This window comes from Lupinus angustifolius, chromosome LG17 (assembly GCF_001865875.1).
Source record: "Lupinus angustifolius cultivar Tanjil chromosome LG17, LupAngTanjil_v1.0, whole genome shotgun sequence".
In the NCBI taxonomy this organism is placed as follows: Eukaryota; Viridiplantae; Streptophyta; class Magnoliopsida; order Fabales; family Fabaceae; genus Lupinus; species Lupinus angustifolius.
Genome location: NC_032025.1, coordinates 2,362,201 through 2,382,680, shown reverse-complemented (window position 1 = coordinate 2,382,680; position 20,480 = coordinate 2,362,201). Strand labels below are relative to the sequence as shown.

Sequence of the window (20,480 nt, the reverse complement as noted above, 5' to 3'; positions counted from 1 at the left end):
ATATGTTTTGTTCAAGGTCATCTTCCTGATTATCATTACTATGACATGATTGATTGTGTTAGGCATTCGAGTTTTGATAAATATTGGTAGAAGGTTTCAGTGCTTCATATTTTGAGAGAACGAAACTCTTGCAAAAATTACTTTTTAAACAAAGGAGACACTTTTTCTTTATCATTTAGTGTAATAAATTTAGTTCCTATATCCTCATAAACATGATGTAACGATACAATGGCGTGAGAACCTCATATTACAAGCCTTACAGCATCTCTAGCAATTCTTCCTTAACTCATTCTTATTGAAATTAAAACATCATTTTTTCTTTTGTTATTGTAGGATTCTTATTTTGTGAGAATACTATTGAATAAAAATACTATTATGTTTATTCTTATAAAAAGTATGGAACATAACATATATGAATGAGGAAAGAATAACGGTGGAAGGTGGATATTATGGATGAGGAGGACCATACCCTACCCGCTTACCCAATTTGGCATATTAATAATCAAACTTGAATATGGTTGGCTTTCGTGAGGTCTAATATCATTTTCAAGTTTAAAAATTATAATCAATCAATTGTTTATATGTCAATTCAATTGTGTAAAGATTGTTAACATTTTTGAATGAAAATATCATTAGTTTTCTATCTTTTAATCACATATACATGATTAACAATATAAATATATATATTATTTCATATGTCAAATTACATATCCATAATAATAATAATTAATATTGAGGAAAATTTATGCAAAATGAATATATATTATATTTAATTTAGTCTAGATCAGGTTCGTGTTCGAAGACCAACCCGTAGGTATTTGAGATCGAGTTAGCTTCGAGTTTAGATTCAGAAAAATGACATTATCAACATTTAGGTCACAGTAAGGGCCGCACAAGTGGTGGAGAATGTGTTTTGATTCAATGTAGAGCAAAGAATCTTACCAATTTGGCTCATGCTTGGTCCATATATATATATAATATCGAAATAAGAATAAAAATAATGTTTTATAATATATGAAAAAATAGATATTATTTTTAATTTATAAAGATTTATAATAAACTATAAAATAATACATAAGGCTGGATAGAATGAATTGATTTATGGAATGAAAATGGTTTTGGTGGTTGCTTTCACTCGTGTTAAAAAAAAGACTAGTTTTAATATTGTAAGCATGTTAATTATATAACCTGAACTAGTGCTTTTAATTATACTGCTGTTTTTGTTTTCTCTATATATATTTCAGTTCCAATGCTATTTATTACCTCTTGAATGATTGCATCAGTTTCCATGACTTTATACCTTTATTGGCTTTTGGCTAAGAACAAGTCTCCATGACTTTATGCCGTTTCTTTTTCTTATAGACATACTCGAAGAAATTAGGATAATAAATAATTTAATATTAGAATACATTTATTTTTCATTTTTAAAAGATTTTATCTTGCATTTTACGGAGTATGAACCTAAGGGTGGAAACAGGTCAGGCCGCCTACCAGGGGCCTATTACCTGGCCTATAATAGGCCAGACTTTCTTCGTAAATAGGCCAGGCACAGGCTTTTTAAAAAGCCTATTTAGTTAAATAGGTCAGGCTGTAGGCCATCCAAAAGGCCTATTAAGCCTAACAGGCCGGCCTATTTAATTATATTATGTAATATGTTTCATATTATACAATTTTAATATAAGTAATATTATTATACATATGTAATATTAATATAAAAAATATAATTTAATTGTTAGGGTTAGAAGAGTCTAATTAAAAGTATGAATATTAACCTATCTATCTAAATGTAGATATGATGATCTATTTCAAGATGATATAGTAAAACAGGCTAACAGGCCAGGCCAGGCTTTTAAACAGGCCAGGCCTAGGCTTTGAAATTTTTTTTAAACAGGCTAACAGGCCAGGCCTAGGCTTTGAAATTTTTTTTAAACAGGCTAACAGGCCAGGCCTAGGCTTTGAAATTTTTTTTAAAGAGGCTAACAGGCCAGGCCCAGACTCCTACATACTATATAGGCTGGGCCTGTTTAAGGCAAAGTCTGGCCTGGCCTGGCCTGTTTCCACCCTTATATGGACCCCCGGTAAGAAAACTTTGGAAAACCAATTTGTATAGAAAATAAAAACTATGAGATAACTTATCTCATTCCGTTAGTAAAAATATGACATGAGTACTATGTTGTTTAATTTTAAAAATATTTTTATAGAAAATAAATAAGTAAAACACCTGTTATAATTTTAGAGATTAGATGGGATAATTTATTTTCTTAACATTATACACTTTTAAATTTCGTTAGTGCTAATATACTGTTTTATTATTTTCATGAGAATTAAATTTTTGTACCTTTCTTAAACACGAGTTGTGTTACACAAGTGGCGATAAACACAAACTAAAAGCACCTTTTTAAACGTTTGATTATTCTCAACGAATGAAACCAGTATTATCTACAACATGTTTTTATAATAAAATCATGAATAAGTAAAGTAGTATTATATTAATTACACTTGTAGGGTACGAGATTTTTACATGGTTAACAAATTATCCACCATTAATTTGTTAACTAGTATTGACTCCTAAAGAAAAATAATATAAATATTTGATAAATGATGTGTTAATAATGTAAATTTTTTTACACTATCGGCACATAGATTTTAAACTTATTTATAAAACCTACTACATGTAAGAATATTATAGATTAATTTTTAAGAAAATGTATCATGTTTCTTATTATGTGTTTCCGTTTAAATTATTTTATTACTATTAATTAAAAAAGGTAATAAATCACAAAATTTTCAAAATACTCCTTATTATTACTGATTAAACAAAACAATAAAAAGTTTAAAAACAACACAAACAAGTCAAGATGCCATGGTAGATAATGCAACTGAGTGGGCTGGAGGAGCGTGGGATAATTACGTGAATGAAACAGTTGTGGAAGTTAATGTAGACAAAGAAGCTGAGAACCATAATTTTGACGTTAAAATATCATTTTAAATAATAGTGTAATATCAAATAATATTTATTTAAAAAACTATTACATGCAAAGATGTTTTTTCTCTTTAAATAAAAATGGGAAAAGCAAATAAGATAATGGATGAGTTGGGCGAGGTTCCTTGTGCTTTGGTTTGAGTTTGACTGAGGAGTCCAGGCTGTAGAGCATTTCGTGTGGGATTTTCAACTTTCGTCCTTTTCTTATGAATAAAATTGGAGTGTGGGACCCACCTATTAGCCTGAACTTAACACTAAACGACAATATTGGTCGCCGAATCAGAGAGCGAATCATTACTGCTTTTCTATCATCACTCCAGCCTGTATTCAATACCTACAACCCCCACCACCATCAACCCTATAACGCCCTATTTCTCTACTTCCACCGCCACGTGCCTGTCACTTCCACCCTCTCTCTTTCAAATTAACCTGTACGGAACCGCTCTCTCACATTCTCATTACACTTTCCTCTTACCTTCCACCAACACTTTTATAGTTTCATTTCTAGAATTGCTTTTATTTTATAAGCTAGATAATTATGAAGTCCACGTATTTGTCAGACATAAGAGATTTTAAAATTTACGAACTATTTAAAAAAAATTATAACGTGGAAGGATTACCTATGGATTAAAGAAAGTTATTGGGAAAAGGAGAGAGAATATGCTATGAGGGGTATTCAAATCGGAAAGCAAAGATATTGTTTGTTATGAATCAGATCCGTGTCCATATTTCAGTTACACGTACATCGTACATATACCACCCACCGCATGAAGCTATTCTTTTAACTTTGTTTTCCCCCTCACTGTGCAGTCTCTAACCCCAACAATTATTTTTTTGGATTTTCGTTGCTAAATGATGTCTCCGTTTTGCTAAGAAACGGTTAAAGTAATGGATGTGGTAACATCTTAGCACGTGAAATGCATGGTATTGCTTTTATTCTTTGGGCCTGGAGGTTGTGGGTCTGGAGAGAAATTCGGCAATGTATAAGTGTTACTTCCTTATGATGGATGATGGGGTTTCCCATATGGACGAGGATCTGTTGTCCCCAACTCAGTCCTCAACCACGTCCATAATCAATCACAATGAAAGAAAATTGATAAAATTATAAATATTTAATTTTTAAATTGATGTGACATAAAATGATCGGTCTGAGACAGAGTTTGGGACATGCTTTTGGGATAACAAATCCTTATTCTTTCCTCTATTAAATGACAGAATATTATCTAGTAGATAGTACTGGTATGGTTGAACATCTTGTCATGTCGAACATGTCTAAGACAAGCAATGATTATTGTATTTGTGTTGGATAGCTCTTGCATGTCTCTATTCTATGGATGATTAGTCATATAACATGTCATAACTCTCATAATTGTATATTATATGCTCTTGTCGCACGACAAAAAGTGGCACATGGCGCATGCGACATGTACGTAATTATGATAGAGGTTAGTGCTACTCGGAGGTTGGTGCGATTCAGACGATGTGTTAGTCCTATGTAAGTGAATGCGACAATCAGACGACAAAGGGGTATGATCTCCCGTGCTATTGTTTGGATCTTATCTAGTAAATTTTACCTTTATTTAATTTGGAGTGGTTGGTTATTATCTTACTATGATCCATTCTCATATTGGTTAGTTCTTCCTTGTTGGACACATGGCCAAATCTAGTTAAGCTCACTCAACCATGATATGTCTTGAATAGCTTTCTTATTTTATTGATACATATAGAATAATTAAAGCCTAAAGGAAAGAAAAATCAAATGTATTATAAAAAGCATGTATATAGAATATAATCTTTTTAACGTTTAAATAAAAGTGAAACGATGAGCAGATTATTATATGAAAATTATCAATTTGATTCATATTTAATGTATTGTACATTTGAAATAAAATTATAAATTAATTAATTTAAAAAAAAATGAGTTTATTATCAATCAATTTTATAGAATTAAACATAAAATATTATAAGAAATTCGTAACTTAATGACATTAAAACACAATACTGAAAAAATGTTTTTGTTCAACACCATTTTACATCCTCTGCCCTATTAATGCTACGTAGAATAATGCTCTTGGATAGGACAAATAATATTATTACTCCTTAAAAATTAAATTTCAAATATGACTATGTCTTGTCTCTTATCTTTATCCACAGTAATTTATTATTATGTATACATAATTTTACAATAAAATAATATATATTGTGAAGAGAAAAATATGTATTTACTGATAGTGTATGAATTTTTAGACTGTTATTGTATCATTCACCATTCATTTTCAATCGTCATTAATTATTGAATAAACGTAATACAAATAAATGGTGAATGATACATCGATTGTGTATAAATCTTTACACTGTTTTTAGGTTTTACACACAATTGTTAATCATCTATAAATAATGAAAATTGGAGAAACAATAATGTTTTTTTACCAAAGAAATGTTATTGCTTTTTAAACTATAGAATAAACACATACAAACATATTCATAAATCGAATCAGATAATGATTATGTGACTAGTCGGTTCATATTTATCTCTTACTTAATCATAAATGTTATATATTTAATTTTTAAATCTATACTTACTAATAGACCCATCGAAACCCAATCACATTTGAATTTGATCACGACTAAACCGAATGAGATAAGCAAAAGTAGAGTGAGATTTACTCACCCCAAACACTCACCATCAGTAGAGGATCACACAAGGGCGCAGATATAAGAGCTGATATGTTCACAACACTATCACCTCTCTTTTACTTGATCCGTTGAATTAAATATGTAAAATTTGAAAGCCACCGAGGATTATTGCTACCATTGTCATTAATTTATGAAACTAAATTAGTTTTTCTTTACTACTCAAATTATTTGAATAAATACGGATATTTTATCCCAATCTTTAAAAAATAACATACAAATAACAAAAACTTCAAAGAGACTCTAGATAAAAAGACCCGAACATGAGTAACTTTTTTTAGATATAACTTTTGTTAATTATAGACGATAAGCCTCATCTAAAATTGACTAACGTTCGTGATACTAGATTAACAAGCAGTAGATATCCTGACATAAATACAATTCTCAATTCATAAAAATTGCAATTTAAATTCACCGGAAGTAGGAGTTTGTCTATCACTAATCACCGTAGGATAATACATGATACATTAGCAGAAACAATAACATAAAAAGGTTATGCTAAATCAATTGTTGATTGTGACTAAAGCAACATCTCTTTCTGAAATATTCCAAAGGATAAAAAGAGGGTACGGTAAATAAATCAGTGATGGACAGCTAAAATAATGGGGGTGTATGAGTATGACTGTGATCAAAGTAAGTCAGTAACCATTATTTTGGACATGGATTTTGCTTTGCAGCTGTATTCAGCGCATCAAAACTGAGAACAAGTGAGCATACTAAAGATAAGTGATTTTTTTACTCATATTTTTAATGATAAAAATGTAATTTTATGATAAACAAAAGGACAAAACTGTTATTACATGTTATCTTTTATATATTATTGTATAACATTTGCCTCTTTAGTAATAGAAATGATTCTTACTTTAAAACTGAAGATGGTTAATCAATAGTATGAGAATGCCAAATATATCTCTTACTTGATTGGTCATTCTTCACCCAAAACAGGAAAAGAGATACGGAGACTAGTACTTTGGCATCATTGAAAATTTTGAAACCGTTGGGTTGGGACAGCTGTAATTAACAGTACATGCTCTTTTATTACAATTTTTAATACTCTTTCTAGATATATTTTCCTACAAGTTCCTTACCCCTCACAAAAATAACAGGTGTCTTTGTTAATAATCAAATTATAAGTGACATATGTTATTTTTTTTGTTGTATATAGAAAAAAATAATGAAAATGTATTATTATTAAACTATTAAACTATAACATTATGTATTAATATAAATTTTTTATACATAGTTTACACATTATCTTTCATTTATTTGCATTATTTTTTTGAAGAATAAATAATAATTAAATATGAATGAAAAATAATACAATAATAATATATAAAACTCTTACATTATTGTCATATATTTATATAATAATGTGAAGATAAATAGCATTTCAACCACCTAATTTTATTTTGTCTTACTTTATTAAATTTTGTTGCTGCTAAAATGGACATTAACTAAATACTAATCATTAATTCTTTGAGATGGACAATAAAACATTTATTCGAAGTTTTCATCAGATTCCAAGAAAATTTAAAAATCATGATTTTGATTATCATAAGTAATACTTATTGGAAAAAACAATCATAGATTCTAAAAAAAATTAATTTTATTACTTTTAGTATGAAGTGACTCTTATGGACTAGAATTGTTTAAGTCATTGAACAGTTTTTTTGAACTACCAAATGTATATTTTACCTTTTTGGTTATGAAACTAATCCTTTCAACCACATGACTATCCTCTCAACTAATGTCACTATCAAGAATCAAATATTTGATATTTTGGTTATGATTGCTGGTACCTAAGTGCTTGAGCTTTGCGCAAAGGCAAACCACTTCCGCCCCTAAAGGTGCAAAAAAAAAAGACTCTCCTTCTAAAATTGCGAAAGTGCTCCTGTAGTGGTGATGTTTATATCAGCTTATTCCATCTTTTCTGAAGTATTTACGTCATAACAAAGTATCTGAAATCGGACGAGAAGGTACGAAAGGTGAATAATTTATTGGCTCACGCAGTCACTAGGAATGATCCTAGGCTCTCACACAATGACCACATGTCCCCAATCTGACAATAATCACGAGTAATGTCTCTAATCGTGTCTCATTTCTTATTTTAAACTATCATATTTTGTCATATGAATAAAAAAAATTCTAAAAATGAAATATAATAAAAAATCATTTTTTGATTGGTTTGAAATATGGAATAGGAGATCCTTCGGGTTAGGTGACCCCACTCTCCTTAATATTTTTTTTATATTCTTGATTCAAATTTACGTAGTACAATGAATAAAATGAAGCTTTTAAAAAGTTGAAACCATGCTTATAAAAAAGGTGATTACACCGAAAGAAGACGTATGACAAGTGAATAGGCTATAATCTGGCATTAGATTCATAAGGCAGGTTATTCCCCCCTTAACGTAAAACTTGACCTGACTAGACTTTTCTGTTTTTTAGCATCACTTCACAATTCACATATTTAGTTGAAATAATAAGAGAAAAAGACATATATTTGTATACTTTTGCTAAGTATTGGAGTTGGGAGTTATTGTCTCTTTGTAATAGTATACGGAAGGACAATGAATCAAGGATAAGGATGAATAATCCATCATGGATAGACATGAGTTATTATCTAAAATAAAGTACAAATATGTGAGTCACCGGATAAAGTAATTTCTGATTGTCTGAAATAAACGAGATAAGAGAAGATGTTCAGTCATGTTAACAATATTCACAGGAGAATATTTCATGCCATTTTCACTATAAATAAAGGACACCACCCATAAGGAAGATAACTCAATACTCTTGCATTCTAATCTCTATAATCATATAACTTTTTAGGTATAACTCTAGCGCTATAAGGCATACTCACGTGATATTCGGAAAATCTCTTGTTCTAAATCTACCCATCCTGTTGGTCTACTTCAATACTAAAGAACACATTCAATTAACTCATCACAATCATTTATTTTATAAATTTTAACTTATCTTTTGTGCTTTAATCAAAGTTATATAGTATACTATACACCCCAAGTGATTTATCTTCTTAATTATAAATAGGAATGACCTCTCACTTTTTTAAGCTATAGTTCTATCCTAAAACAATCGCTGGTCATTTTATGCATGTAATAAGTTGGACGTTGAAGTATTTTTGTATGTGCCCCACAACCAATATATATTTTCCAGCCGACCCAACAAGTTTCAGGAAGATTATTACTCATTCCTGCCACAATTTCCTCTCCCCATCCAATAAAAAAATTTCACATAATTAAAAAGAAATTTTTAAAAACATAAAATAATATTTTTATATTACTAGAAGAAAACTAATTTATTTAGAGACATGAGGACACAATAATTTTAGAACACATGATCCTTATTCAACCTAAACCAGGTGAAACCTAGAACATCAAGATGTACCCAAATTGATTTTGGTGTCCTTAGAGGAACTCTCTTAGCAATCAAATAAACAAAACAAAATAAAATGAGATATGTCAACCAATTAAAGAAGGGTAATGGCTTCAATTTTCAACGCCCACTCATGTTGGACGGTAGGTTTGGTCACGTGGGACATGCATGGCGTTGTGAATAAAGAAAAATAAACTTTCGGCTTTTCATGGAAAACTAAAGGGAAAATTTTGAAAGCAATTGCTAACAATTTCCAACAGTGGCTTTTGAAAATACAGTTTCCTGATTCAAAAGCGACAATCTTCTATTATCCCCACCAAACAGGTATACAAAATAATCCACTAAATAATTCGAACTATAATATACAAAGTAAATTATATGCTAGGGTTGCCGAACACACTTAAGCCTATCAAAATACTAAGGCTTTAAATTCAGTGGGTTTGTGTCTATCTTTCCATTGTACGGTAAGACTAAGTCAAAAGAGAATAAAGATTATATGTTACTAAGAGTATCTCATTTCTTGTATCGAGCTAACCTGAATATTACTTTTTGTTATATTTTTTATTTTATTTACATGACAATATCTAATTGGTTCGATACAAAGCCTTAGAATATTTGATCTCTATCCCTCGTTATGTTTTTTTTATTCTTTATAATGACTTGCTAGTAACTGCTATTTAGCTTCTATTGTTTCTTTCAGTTCTTTTTGTATATTAAATTCGCCTAGCCATGGTATTTCGAACGTCTTATAGAGGCCAACTGGAAGCGTTTTCCTTGTGCTCTTTTGTTTGTAGTCCCAATTACCAAGTCCAAACTTGTAGATAATATAACAAAATAAAGTGTCATTAAAACTAGTAATAACACATCAAGTGACATATTCCTAACTAACATATCACCTCTGTAAAATAAAGACTTAAATAATGTGTATACATGACTAATGTTGACTAATAATATCCATAATGCTCACAACCTATAAAGGAAAGCAATCATACATATATAAAAACAAGTTGACGAGTAATTGTAACGAGATTCTGTCTCTTAGAAAATCTATGTCCAGCTTAATTTGTCAAGACAGCTGGTGTACAATAACATTCATTTTGCGGTATATATCAAAACAAACTTTCCTTTCAGGGTTATAGGTACATCTGTTTAATTTGAATTCTTTTTTATTTATTTTACATTGGTGAATCCCATAGCATAGTAATAATTTCATAGAAAAGGATTACATGTTTCAAATAATGAAAATAATAATAATTATTTTTAATTTTTTTATTTATATAACTATATGTGATTGATCAAATACAAAGAATAATACATTAGTCATGACAAATAATCTCAGTCACGAATTTATGGTGTAAAACATTTCACCCGTGCCCGTGTGTCGAAAATATCTGTCTCACGTTAGTTTGGGCGCTACATTATAAATATTGATCAAAAGCTTTTTCATTTTAACACAAAAATGAGTTTTATATGAATCAAGTAGAATGTGGTCTTTTCCGGAGCTTCAATTAAAGTAAAGTGTGAATTTTAATGATGGGGTGTGAATTTTATTTTGCCATAAATATGAATATTCTAGTCATAAGATGAAGCCTAAGTAATTTTTTATACATAAAGCTCAAGCAATTTCTTCATAGTCGTTTTAAACCTCAAATTTTATGTGAAAATACCAAAATACCATTCTCACTATTTATTACCCTCCAAAGTTCCCCTTTTCTTCATTTCTCAACTTATTCTTCTTCTTTTCACACTCCACTCAAACCTAAACCCATTAAACCTTATACATGTTATTCCATGCTGCCTTTAGTTTTTTTAATTACATATGTTGTGCATGTGCACATGCGCAAAATCACATGTGTTTTTCCTCAATAAAAAACACATACTTAACCTTAGTCACTAAGGTCACATATGTATTTTTTGGGCCAGAATAACACATGTGTGATCTTATTCACACACACGTGAGCAATATCATGAATTGTTGTAAGACAAGTTACTTTTTTGTTTTAAACTGATGTAAATTCCTTGATATATTATCTTTTATAAGATATGAGTTTGACAAGTCCAGGTTTTTCAAGTGAAAAAAAAAATGAAAAAATAAAAATATGGGTTCAAAGAAAATTGGATAATTGAGAATTTGGATAAGAGTATTTTTTTTTTCATTTAAAAGGAATGAAGTTCATAAGTAGAAATCTAACTCCAATTGATCAATTGTCCCCAATCGTACTACATCTAATTAAATCTTAATAATTATTAAAGAAAAATTAAGCAATGAGAACCAAAATTTAAATTATATATATTTTTTATTATGTGTCAAAATCTGATTGAATAAAAAAAAGTTAATGATACAATTTAAAGACAACTGATCTCTATTCTTAAGTTTCTCTCGATTCTGGTTGCATTACCATTAGTATGGGCCTCGGGCCTGACTTTTGTATTATTTGGATTGGATTTTCTAAACGTTGCGATGATTCCACATTAAGACAATGTGCACCAGTCACCGATTTTCGAATTAATCGCTCCCTCTCTTTCTATATATATATATATAATTTTGAACTGTCTTCTTATATTCCAAGGAGCCGTTAGTAGATAGCGATAGCAGAATACAGAGATAGAAGAAAACCATAACAACAATGGCAACCAACATTGGGATCATGGATTCGGCTTACTTCGTTGGAAGATCTGAGATTCTCGCTTGGATCAATTCTACACTTCAACTCAATCTCTCCAAAGTTGAAGATGTATCGTATCGTACCTTATCTTTTTCTAATTTCCGATCATATTTCTCTGTTTTAAAATATTAGCACAAGTTTGTTTTAATTAACTTGGATCGTCGTTGATTTCGAACTTTCAGGCTTGTTCTGGTGCGGTTCATTGCCAGCTTCTAGATGCGGTTCATCCAGGGACGGTGCCTATGCACAAGGTCAATTTCGATGCTAAGAACGAATATGATATGATTCAGAATTACAAGGTTCTTCAGGATGTCTTTAACAAACTCAAAATCACCAAGGTAAAGCCCTATTTCCCTGTTTCTTCTCCATTTTTATATAAATTTTAATTTCAGTTCCGTGTTTTATATTTACTTATTTGAAAACCGTGTTTGTGAATTTTCACAGCACATCGAAGTGAGCAAGTTAGTGAAGGGACGACCATTGGATAACCTGGAGTTCATGCAATGGATGAAAAGATATTGCGATTCTGTCAACTCTGGACTTCACCACAAGTAATTTAATCCCTTTCTTTAGTTTTTATATTGTTGCTGATGCTATAATGATTCAAATCTTTAACAGTATTAGAACTCAAATGTATTGAATTTTCAGGATAGTCTAATAACCTTTCAATTCACCGCTATTAACTATGCTAGTTTAGGCCGTGTTTTGAAATAATGATTTGAACTCAGTAATCTGGAATGATGATAAATAAGTATTTCTCACTGATACTGATTTTGATACTTATAAGTCACCGTGTAAGTGAATTGTAAATAACTACGAATTACTGAAAATTATCAACTCAACTAATTGCATCAGAGTTATCTAACTAGCTAGTTAGTTAATATACTAATTTAATTTTGGTCACCATAACAATTAATGGGAAGATGATTTAGGTTCAATGGTTTAAATCATTTGGTGCTGAATGTTTGGAAAATTATAATGTGATTTTGGTTTTAGTTACAATCCTGTGGAAAGGAGAGAAGTATGCAAGGGAGGAAGAGAAACTACCAAGAAATCTGCACAGTCCCAAGCCTCAACCAAGGCTTCTACAACATCCAGACCTCACTCTTCCCATAATGCTCGAAGGAATGATGGATCTTCTGCTGCCAACGCTAGAAATCAAGCACCCAAGGTTACTAGCACAAGGCCTTCTTCTGCTGGAGGCCCTGCATATGATGAACAGGTACTTTTACCTTCAAAATTATCAACTATCCAGTGAAAAGTGTTAGTATATCTGTACAATTATCTTACACCGAGATCAATGCAGATAACTGGGTTGAAGTTATCAGTTGATAGCCTTGAGAAGGAACGAGATTTCTACTTCGCAAAACTTAGAGATATTGAGATACTTTGCCAGATTCCTGAGATAGAACAGTCATCGGTATTGTACTCTTAAACTTGTCGCTTTGTCTAATGTAAATGAGGATTGGTAATGATTGGTTGGTTATTGTCATTCATGATTCAGGTTGTAGCAGCAATTCAGAAGATACTATATGCTACTGATGATGATGGAACAGCTGTGGCTGAAGCTCAAGCTATGATTTCTGGTGGACAGAAGGAGGCTGAACAATTGAGCCCCATTGCTGAGGCTTCAGAGGAGAAAAGCTGTTCAGAAACTCGGAAGAGAAAGATCATTGCCAATCTTGCCTTTGATGCTGCTGGCACCACAAATTTGTCTCCTAGACAAAGGCTTGCTGATGTTTCAGATGTTCATTGCAGCGAGTCACCTCTTATGACTTGCTAAAGAGGGAGCTAGTAGCTTTTGTTGTCAATGCAATTGTCAATTTGAAAACTATTTTTGGTCACAATCATTACTGATTTATGGCACGGATTGCTGTAATGATATTGAGTTGTTTTAGAAAGACTATTATGTTTCGAACATGGTATATGGTATATGTCAACCCTGAAATATGTAGTCATAATTAAGGATCTACTTTATAAAACTTATAGTTGTGTCATTTTAGAATCCAGTATTTTGGTGTGTACTTCATCTGTGCACCTTTTTCCAGCATTTTTATAGCTTGCAAATTGAAACCATTTGCAATTTGCAACAAATTATATATCTGTATTTGAGTAAGGAATTTTTCGTTGTTCATTTCCTTCTTTCTTTCTTTTGATTCTATAATCTTGACAATCTATAGTATCAGTGCATAATCTTGTTGGCTTTCCATGTTTCATAATTAATGTAGTTCTTATTTTAAAAGGCTTTAAATGCACATCCGTTTGAGTGGAAAAATAGATTATATATCCGAGTTATTATCCTATCTACTAATGAAAATATAAATACATCAAAAAAACACTATTTTACACTTTTATATTTGAAATATAATGAGATGATATTTTTATTTGAGAGTGCAAATGTAAAATAATAATTTACCTCTTCAATACAGATTCTTTTCTTATATATATAGCATGTTTTTCTTAGAACAGAAAAGTAGTCAATCCACATAATATCTTTGGTGTAATGTGTCCAACAATACCATTAAATATTGGTGAATAAGTTTAAATATAAAGATAATATCTATGCATTGGTAGTTTAAAAATTTATATAATTATATCATTTAGTATTTATTATTTAAATATAAATGGTGGATAATATAAAAACTATTACACAATCAATACATTTATATTTTTATGTTAAAATATTGGTATAAGAAGTTTTGATGGATAACTTAATTTATTTTCTCAATTTGACCCCACAATTTATCTTTTCTTATTTCATCACTTATCAACTATGCTTACACTTACACAATGTTATTTTGTTAGTCAATTTGTTGACACCGTCAGTGAACATCGTATATGACCATTACTTTGGTCAAAATGTTGTTATTTTATGCAAGTTTACCCTCCAAAACGACATCGGTTTGGTGCACCTTCTTCCATTGCTGATATGATAAGGTATATGAGTAAGAGGTAAATTGAGAGTACTTTTAAATTCTACATTTTTCTAGGTCTTTTATATGCATATAATAGAAATCAAATCAAATCCTTAACCACTACATGTTGATTAAACTGATATTTGTGAGTAGAATTAATTTTTTGGGATAAAACTCCAATTATATAGTGCCAAATTGAAATAGTTATTTTTTGACAAACTAGTATTTGACCATTTTAATTTTATTTATTTTTAAGACAACATATATTTTAATTTAAAATTTTCAATTAAGTTTTATACTTTGTAATATTTTTTGAGTAATTTTGTATCTATAAATAAGTTCTTAATTAAATCTACATAATTATAGAATAGTCCTAATAAAGTCCAAAAACTTGTACAAATGATAGCCTATTCAATAATTTTAAGTATTAGATCCTAATTAAGACTTTCATACACATAGATCTATTTAAATTTTTAGCAAAATTGTGAGGATTAATAGAATATTTAACCCTTTCAACACAAAAGAAAGAATAATTTAACCTATATTAAATACTATAATTATTATTTGTTTTCCATAAGACAGGTATAAAACTACTATTAAACAAAAACCAGAAACACTAGCAAACAGTACTTGAAAACCTAGATACGCAGCACTTGTGTTTTTTCTCTCCGTGTTTTGTTAGAACAGAAGAAACGATGGAGGAAATGATTGACACTACTAAGAAAAAGGTATGCTTCATCGTCGTTGCTTCATTTCTATTATCAAATCCTTTCAAAACTATTCAATCTCAAAATTTCAATGTCTCTAACTACTGTTTTCATTGTTGTAGGTGCTAATTGATATTGTTAGATTGGTACAGAAAAGAGGCCTAAAGGGAAAGCTAGGAGATTGGAAAGAATTTTTGGACAATCAAGATAGAAAATTTGGTTCCAATTTGAGTGATCCTTCAAAGAGGTCTCATGAGGTTTTGGCTTCATTTCTCAAGACTTTTCATGAGGAAGATCATTTGAAGGTAACAAAATTACTTTTTGACTATTTTTTATGTTCACCCATTTGACTTTTACCATTTCACCCATTTGTTCAGTTTTTGTTCAATGTCATGCAACAACATTCAAATAGAGAGGTACTGGAGCAATTGAAAGATAAGTCTTATGATTCTCCTGAGCAGGTATGTTTTCAGTATTCAGAAACCAGAGTCATTTTTATGTTAGAAATTAGGATGATTGTTCCAGATTTTATTAATACATACTACTAACATTATAGTACTTGATATGCTAGAATGGTTTAAAGTTTTAAACTTTAATGTATGAGTTATGCCTGATATAGTGCTGAACACTTTCAGTCTCTGTTTTTTTTAAATCTGTTGATGTTTTGATTTCCTTCCCTCAATTCTCATACGTGTTTATATTTTTTGTGCCAACCAATTTATAATTTTCGTCGAGCTATTCAATGATGTTTTCGTATTGCATGCAAGCAGTCCTTGCTCTAATATCCATTGATGAGTACCTTATGCTTTGATTTAAAACTGCTTTTTATGAATTATTGCTTTCATGAGTTCCATCATCTAAATCATCATATATTTTTAAAGTTGGCTTATAAGTAATATATGTAACTTATAAGCAAATTGTAGCAGATAATGCAAATTCTGTAAGGTTCAGTGAAGGTGTCTTCTGGTATACCTTTGTTCTCTTAAAAAGCTATTTAGTTCCTTATTCTCCATTTTCTTAATATTATGTTTTCATCATTAATGCTGGAACTACATGCTTGTCAATTTTGATGTGTCATACTTTTTTGAAATTTGTGCAAATGCATTTAGATTTTCTGTGGTTAATATGATTGATTTCAGTTTTTTGGTGTATTTCATTGATGGCATCATTATTTGTTGATGATTCTACTATATTGTAACCTTCTTGCATTGGCAGCACAGAGGCTAGTCCAAGAAACTCTCCAGAATCCATCATATACATTCGATTATTCATTTAAGTCACTTAATGAGGTTTGTCGTGACCTTTCATGCTCACCTTTTTATTCAATCATTCAAATGCTAAACATGCTGTTATTTAAGTTTCCATTGCTTAAACATGAAACCATTTGAAATGCATATATATGTGCTGTCTTTCTATTAAGGTCTAGTTGAAGATCTCTTCAAAGTTCCAGGAGAAATTTTAGGTTAAGGAAAACATTTTGATGTAACAAAATGCTAAGGAAAATTGGCTCATGAGTCATGTCAATGTTTGATATTTTACTGTTCGTAGTTTTATTACTTGAATTTCTCTGTTTCCATATGCACACAGACATTTCAATATTTTAATTTTTTTTGTTGATATGTTGAGTGATTGTTTGCCTTTGATTTCAAGAATCATTATAAACCTGCAATAAAATACCATAAACCCTTCATTGCACACCATTTAGATGGATGCCAATATACACACACCTTCCTGTCTTTAGAAGAAATTGTGAAGACCTGGCCTCCAATCTTCTAGAAAACGTTTTGATGCTGTTTCTGATTTCTGAATTTGGTATATGATTAGTGTCTGAAATGATTTTATGTCATTGTCCTTGATTAAGTAGTAACTATATTTAACTCTAAATCCTCAGTATCTTTCTCGTCTATTATAATTGTTTTGCTTATGTTTATTTCTATATTTATCTTCCCCGTGAATTCTTATTTAAACAAAGAAATTACTTTTCCATTTATCTATCTTGCCTTTTGGTGTGGAAATGAAGGGGTGGGAGGTTATAAACCTTGAAGACATAAACAAGGCGATCAGATATACTTCAATGGTATCTATTGATTGTGAAATGGTTAGCTGTGAAGATGGGACTGAAGCATTAGTAGAAGTCTGTATAGTTGACCGCAATTTAGAGGTACCTTATGCTTTGTTCTAGGCTCCAAATAAATTAGCCTCTCCTTTCTCAGGTATAGGTAGATAACATCAGAACTTTTCAGGTCAAACTGCATGAACGTGTAAAACCCAACAAAGCAATTGCAGACTACAGAACAGATATTACCGGTGTCTCTTCTAAAGATCTAGATGGAGTAACTTGCACGTTGGCAGATATACAGGTATTATATGGTTCACTTCCTAGTTTTTCAGTATCTTACCTTCAAGTGCCTAATGAAGATACGTGTTGCCCTTTCATAGGAGTCCATGAAGAAGCTGTTATCAGATGGAACCATATTAGTGGGACACAGTTTATATAATGACCTACATGGTGGGTAACATTTTAGTTTAGTTTGGCTGTGTGTGTCCATGAACCTTACTGTTTGATTATATTAAGGGGATTACTTCTGTATTTCTGCTAAATTATATTTTTGACATTTCTATCATATTTACTAATTCGCAGTGCTGAAGCTATATCATGTTAAAGTGATTGACACTTCATATATCTTCCAAAGTTTGGACGGACCTATTCACAAGAGGCCTTCTCTGAGTAGCTTATGCAAGGCAAGTATACAACTATTTAGCTTCTATGATTTAAAAGGTTCTGTGTTGCATGACATATATAATATTTGAAGCATTATTATGACCAGATACTGGTAGATAGTCACTTCATTTTGTGAGGAATCCCCTTGGTACACGCATACCCGTGGTCGTCAAGTCTTTTCTTCATGTTTGTCTATGCTGTGTGATATTTAAGACATTGCATCATGAGAATGGCATGAATAAAATTGCCAGCAAATATTTTTTAAATTAAAAAACCCCCACAAATTTGATATGAGATTAATAGTTTATCATTTGTTGTTGTGACAGGCTGTGTTAGGCTATGATGTTCGGGAAAAGGGTGCTACACATAGTTGTGTAGATGATGCGCGTGCAGCAATGAAACTTGTTCTTGCCAAGATCGAGCATGGTGTTGATAGAGCAATTCATTTGATTGAAGAGCCTGTAAGACTAGTTATATGACCAGTATTACATTGAAGTCATGGTCGTTACCGTTTTGCAGTTAATATCATTATTTTTATTTCATTTTAGATTCCTGAAAGTGAGATGGCAAAGCTTCTTCTTCACGGGATACCAACCAGTGTGAACAGTGAAGAACTACATAATGTCCTTCCTGGAGACTTCACAATAGAACTGAAGGTAGAGTAAGTCCGTACAGTGTCTCACCATTTTGATGAATAAAATGATTAGTTCGTAATCACTACCCCATGTACTTAACTGGCTACATATTGGGTTCTTTTATGACCTGGTCTTTGTCTGCTCCATTACTTTTATGCATGACGAAATTTGACTAGGTATTGCTGTTAACAAAACTGATTAAAGAACTTCCCCACATCAATTTATTGCCATTTGCTAACGGAACTGTTCAACTGCTAATTTTTACTATTTCCCCCTTGTGTTCTCGTACATTTTTGCTGCAGATTTCTAAGAAAGGTCGAGGAGAGAAGTATTCTGCCTTTGCAATTTTTAAGAACCCACAAGAGGCGCTTCAAGCATATGAAAATGTCCAAGGCAACCCAGAGAAGGTCTCTATATACAAGTTGATATATTTTTTATTTTCATTTTTCTACAAAGATACATAGAAGTCCTGATGAAATATACTATAATGTTCATTAAACAAAAAGATATTCATCTTCCATTAATTGTGTTTGCATACAATTAAAGCATATTTATGCGCTTTTGAGAAAGTTGCCTTCCCCATATGATTTATTCCATTAAGTGATGACTTTAACTTTTGTATTAGGATACTGCAAACCGCCCGCAGAAACTCGTAAAGTTTAAGCTCAGGGCAGATAAGACAGCCAGCCTATACGTTCGGAAAATGGCACCTGATGACAACCATGACCAGATTCCTTGTAAGAGAGCTTTACAAGTGGATGATGATGCATTTGATGTTTCCAAGAAAGCAAAGGTGGAGCCTGAGTCAAATGAGTGTGACATTGATGCTCTGAAGAATGAGATTGAAGCATTGAGACAACAATTGAAGGAAAAGGACATGTTGATTGAAACATTGCAGAAACAAAAGGATTTTGGAATATACAAGGTGCATAATAAAAGGGTACCCCAGAAAAAAAGAAAAAGGATGACGAGGTAGCCATTGTCTTTGAATGGCATTGGATTGTTTGATCAATGAGTTCAAGCACTTAGAGAAACACATAGTTTTAGCATAATTATATACAATCATGATGTTAGTGCAGCAATTAATGTCACCTCTTTAACATTCATTGGTCATCACTGCAATTTTTCTTTTCTTTCAATTAAGATTCTGTTATTTGGTACTGGTCTATTCTATTATTTGAAATGTAACTTCACATGCAGCCGAATTATCTATTCAAAACTATTTATGGAAAGGAAGTAGTTTCTTTGCAAAATCGAGAGGTAATAACTTTCAACATAGCATTTATCCAATGTTTTTCCAATGTAAATAGTCCTATACAACATTTAAATTACTAGAATAAATAGGGTCGATGTTTTATACGATGTAATAACTTCGAACACAAGTATTCAACCAATATATAATTTAAATACACAACCACCGCATGCATAGTAAACTACAGGAAAGTTCATTTGACAAGAAGTAGGAGGAAAATACAATGAAATAAAGCATAAAGTATTCATAATCACTCATCCCCTCACAGTCACTTCCAAAATCTTCATCTGCAAAAGAAAAAAGTAAAACTGAAGCATGTGCTGCACTATTTTGCATGCACTCCTCATACTGGCGTGACAACTAATCCATCTTATACAGGTAGTACATATTCCATTATATGTAACATAATAGTGAGTTTATTATTATATTCCCTTCATTATTAATTATTCTTCACTTATGTGTGTTAAAGTAATTTGTTTTCCCTCAATAATGTTTAACATAAACACTTTA

At 31.0% G+C, this 20,480-nt stretch overlaps 2 protein-coding genes across 2 annotated transcripts; both read left to right on the top strand.

Annotated features, from left to right (window-relative positions):
- Positions 11,601–13,833, top strand: LOC109331233 (microtubule-associated protein RP/EB family member 1C-like). Its single transcript, XM_019565610.1, has 6 exons — positions 11,601–11,808; positions 11,922–12,077; positions 12,184–12,290; positions 12,736–12,961; positions 13,046–13,159; positions 13,244–13,833. The coding sequence occupies exons 1-6, from the start codon at positions 11,701–11,703 to the stop codon at positions 13,520–13,522; spliced, it is 990 nt and encodes a 329-aa protein (XP_019421155.1). The 5' UTR covers positions 11,601–11,700; the 3' UTR covers positions 13,523–13,833.
- LOC109331231 (small RNA degrading nuclease 1-like) lies at positions 15,240–19,801 on the top strand. Its single transcript, XM_019565608.1, has 12 exons — positions 15,240–15,382; positions 15,484–15,666; positions 15,739–15,822; positions 16,582–16,650; positions 17,382–17,522; positions 17,605–17,721; positions 17,801–17,870; positions 18,003–18,103; positions 18,410–18,544; positions 18,632–18,739; positions 19,021–19,125; positions 19,344–19,801. The coding sequence occupies exons 1-12, from the start codon at positions 15,350–15,352 to the stop codon at positions 19,692–19,694; spliced, it is 1,497 nt and encodes a 498-aa protein (XP_019421153.1). The 5' UTR covers positions 15,240–15,349; the 3' UTR covers positions 19,695–19,801.

Coding starts and splice junctions, on each gene's coding strand:
- LOC109331233 (XM_019565610.1), top strand. CDS start 11,701: ATGGCAACCAACATTGGGATCATGGATTCGGCTTACTTCGTTGGAAGA. Junction 12,291..12,735: donor AACTCTGGACTTCACCACAA/GTAATTTAATCC, acceptor TTTTGGTTTTAG/TTACAATCCTGTGGAAAGGA. Junction 13,160..13,243: donor CTGAGATAGAACAGTCATCG/GTATTGTACTCT, acceptor TTCATGATTCAG/GTTGTAGCAGCAATTCAGAA.
- LOC109331231 (XM_019565608.1), top strand. CDS start 15,350: ATGGAGGAAATGATTGACACTACTAAGAAAAAG. Junction 15,823..16,581: donor CTTATGATTCTCCTGAGCAG/GTATGTTTTCAG, acceptor TTGGCAGCACAG/AGGCTAGTCCAAGAAACTCT. Junction 16,651..17,381: donor CATTTAAGTCACTTAATGAG/GTTTGTCGTGAC, acceptor GTGGAAATGAAG/GGGTGGGAGGTTATAAACCT.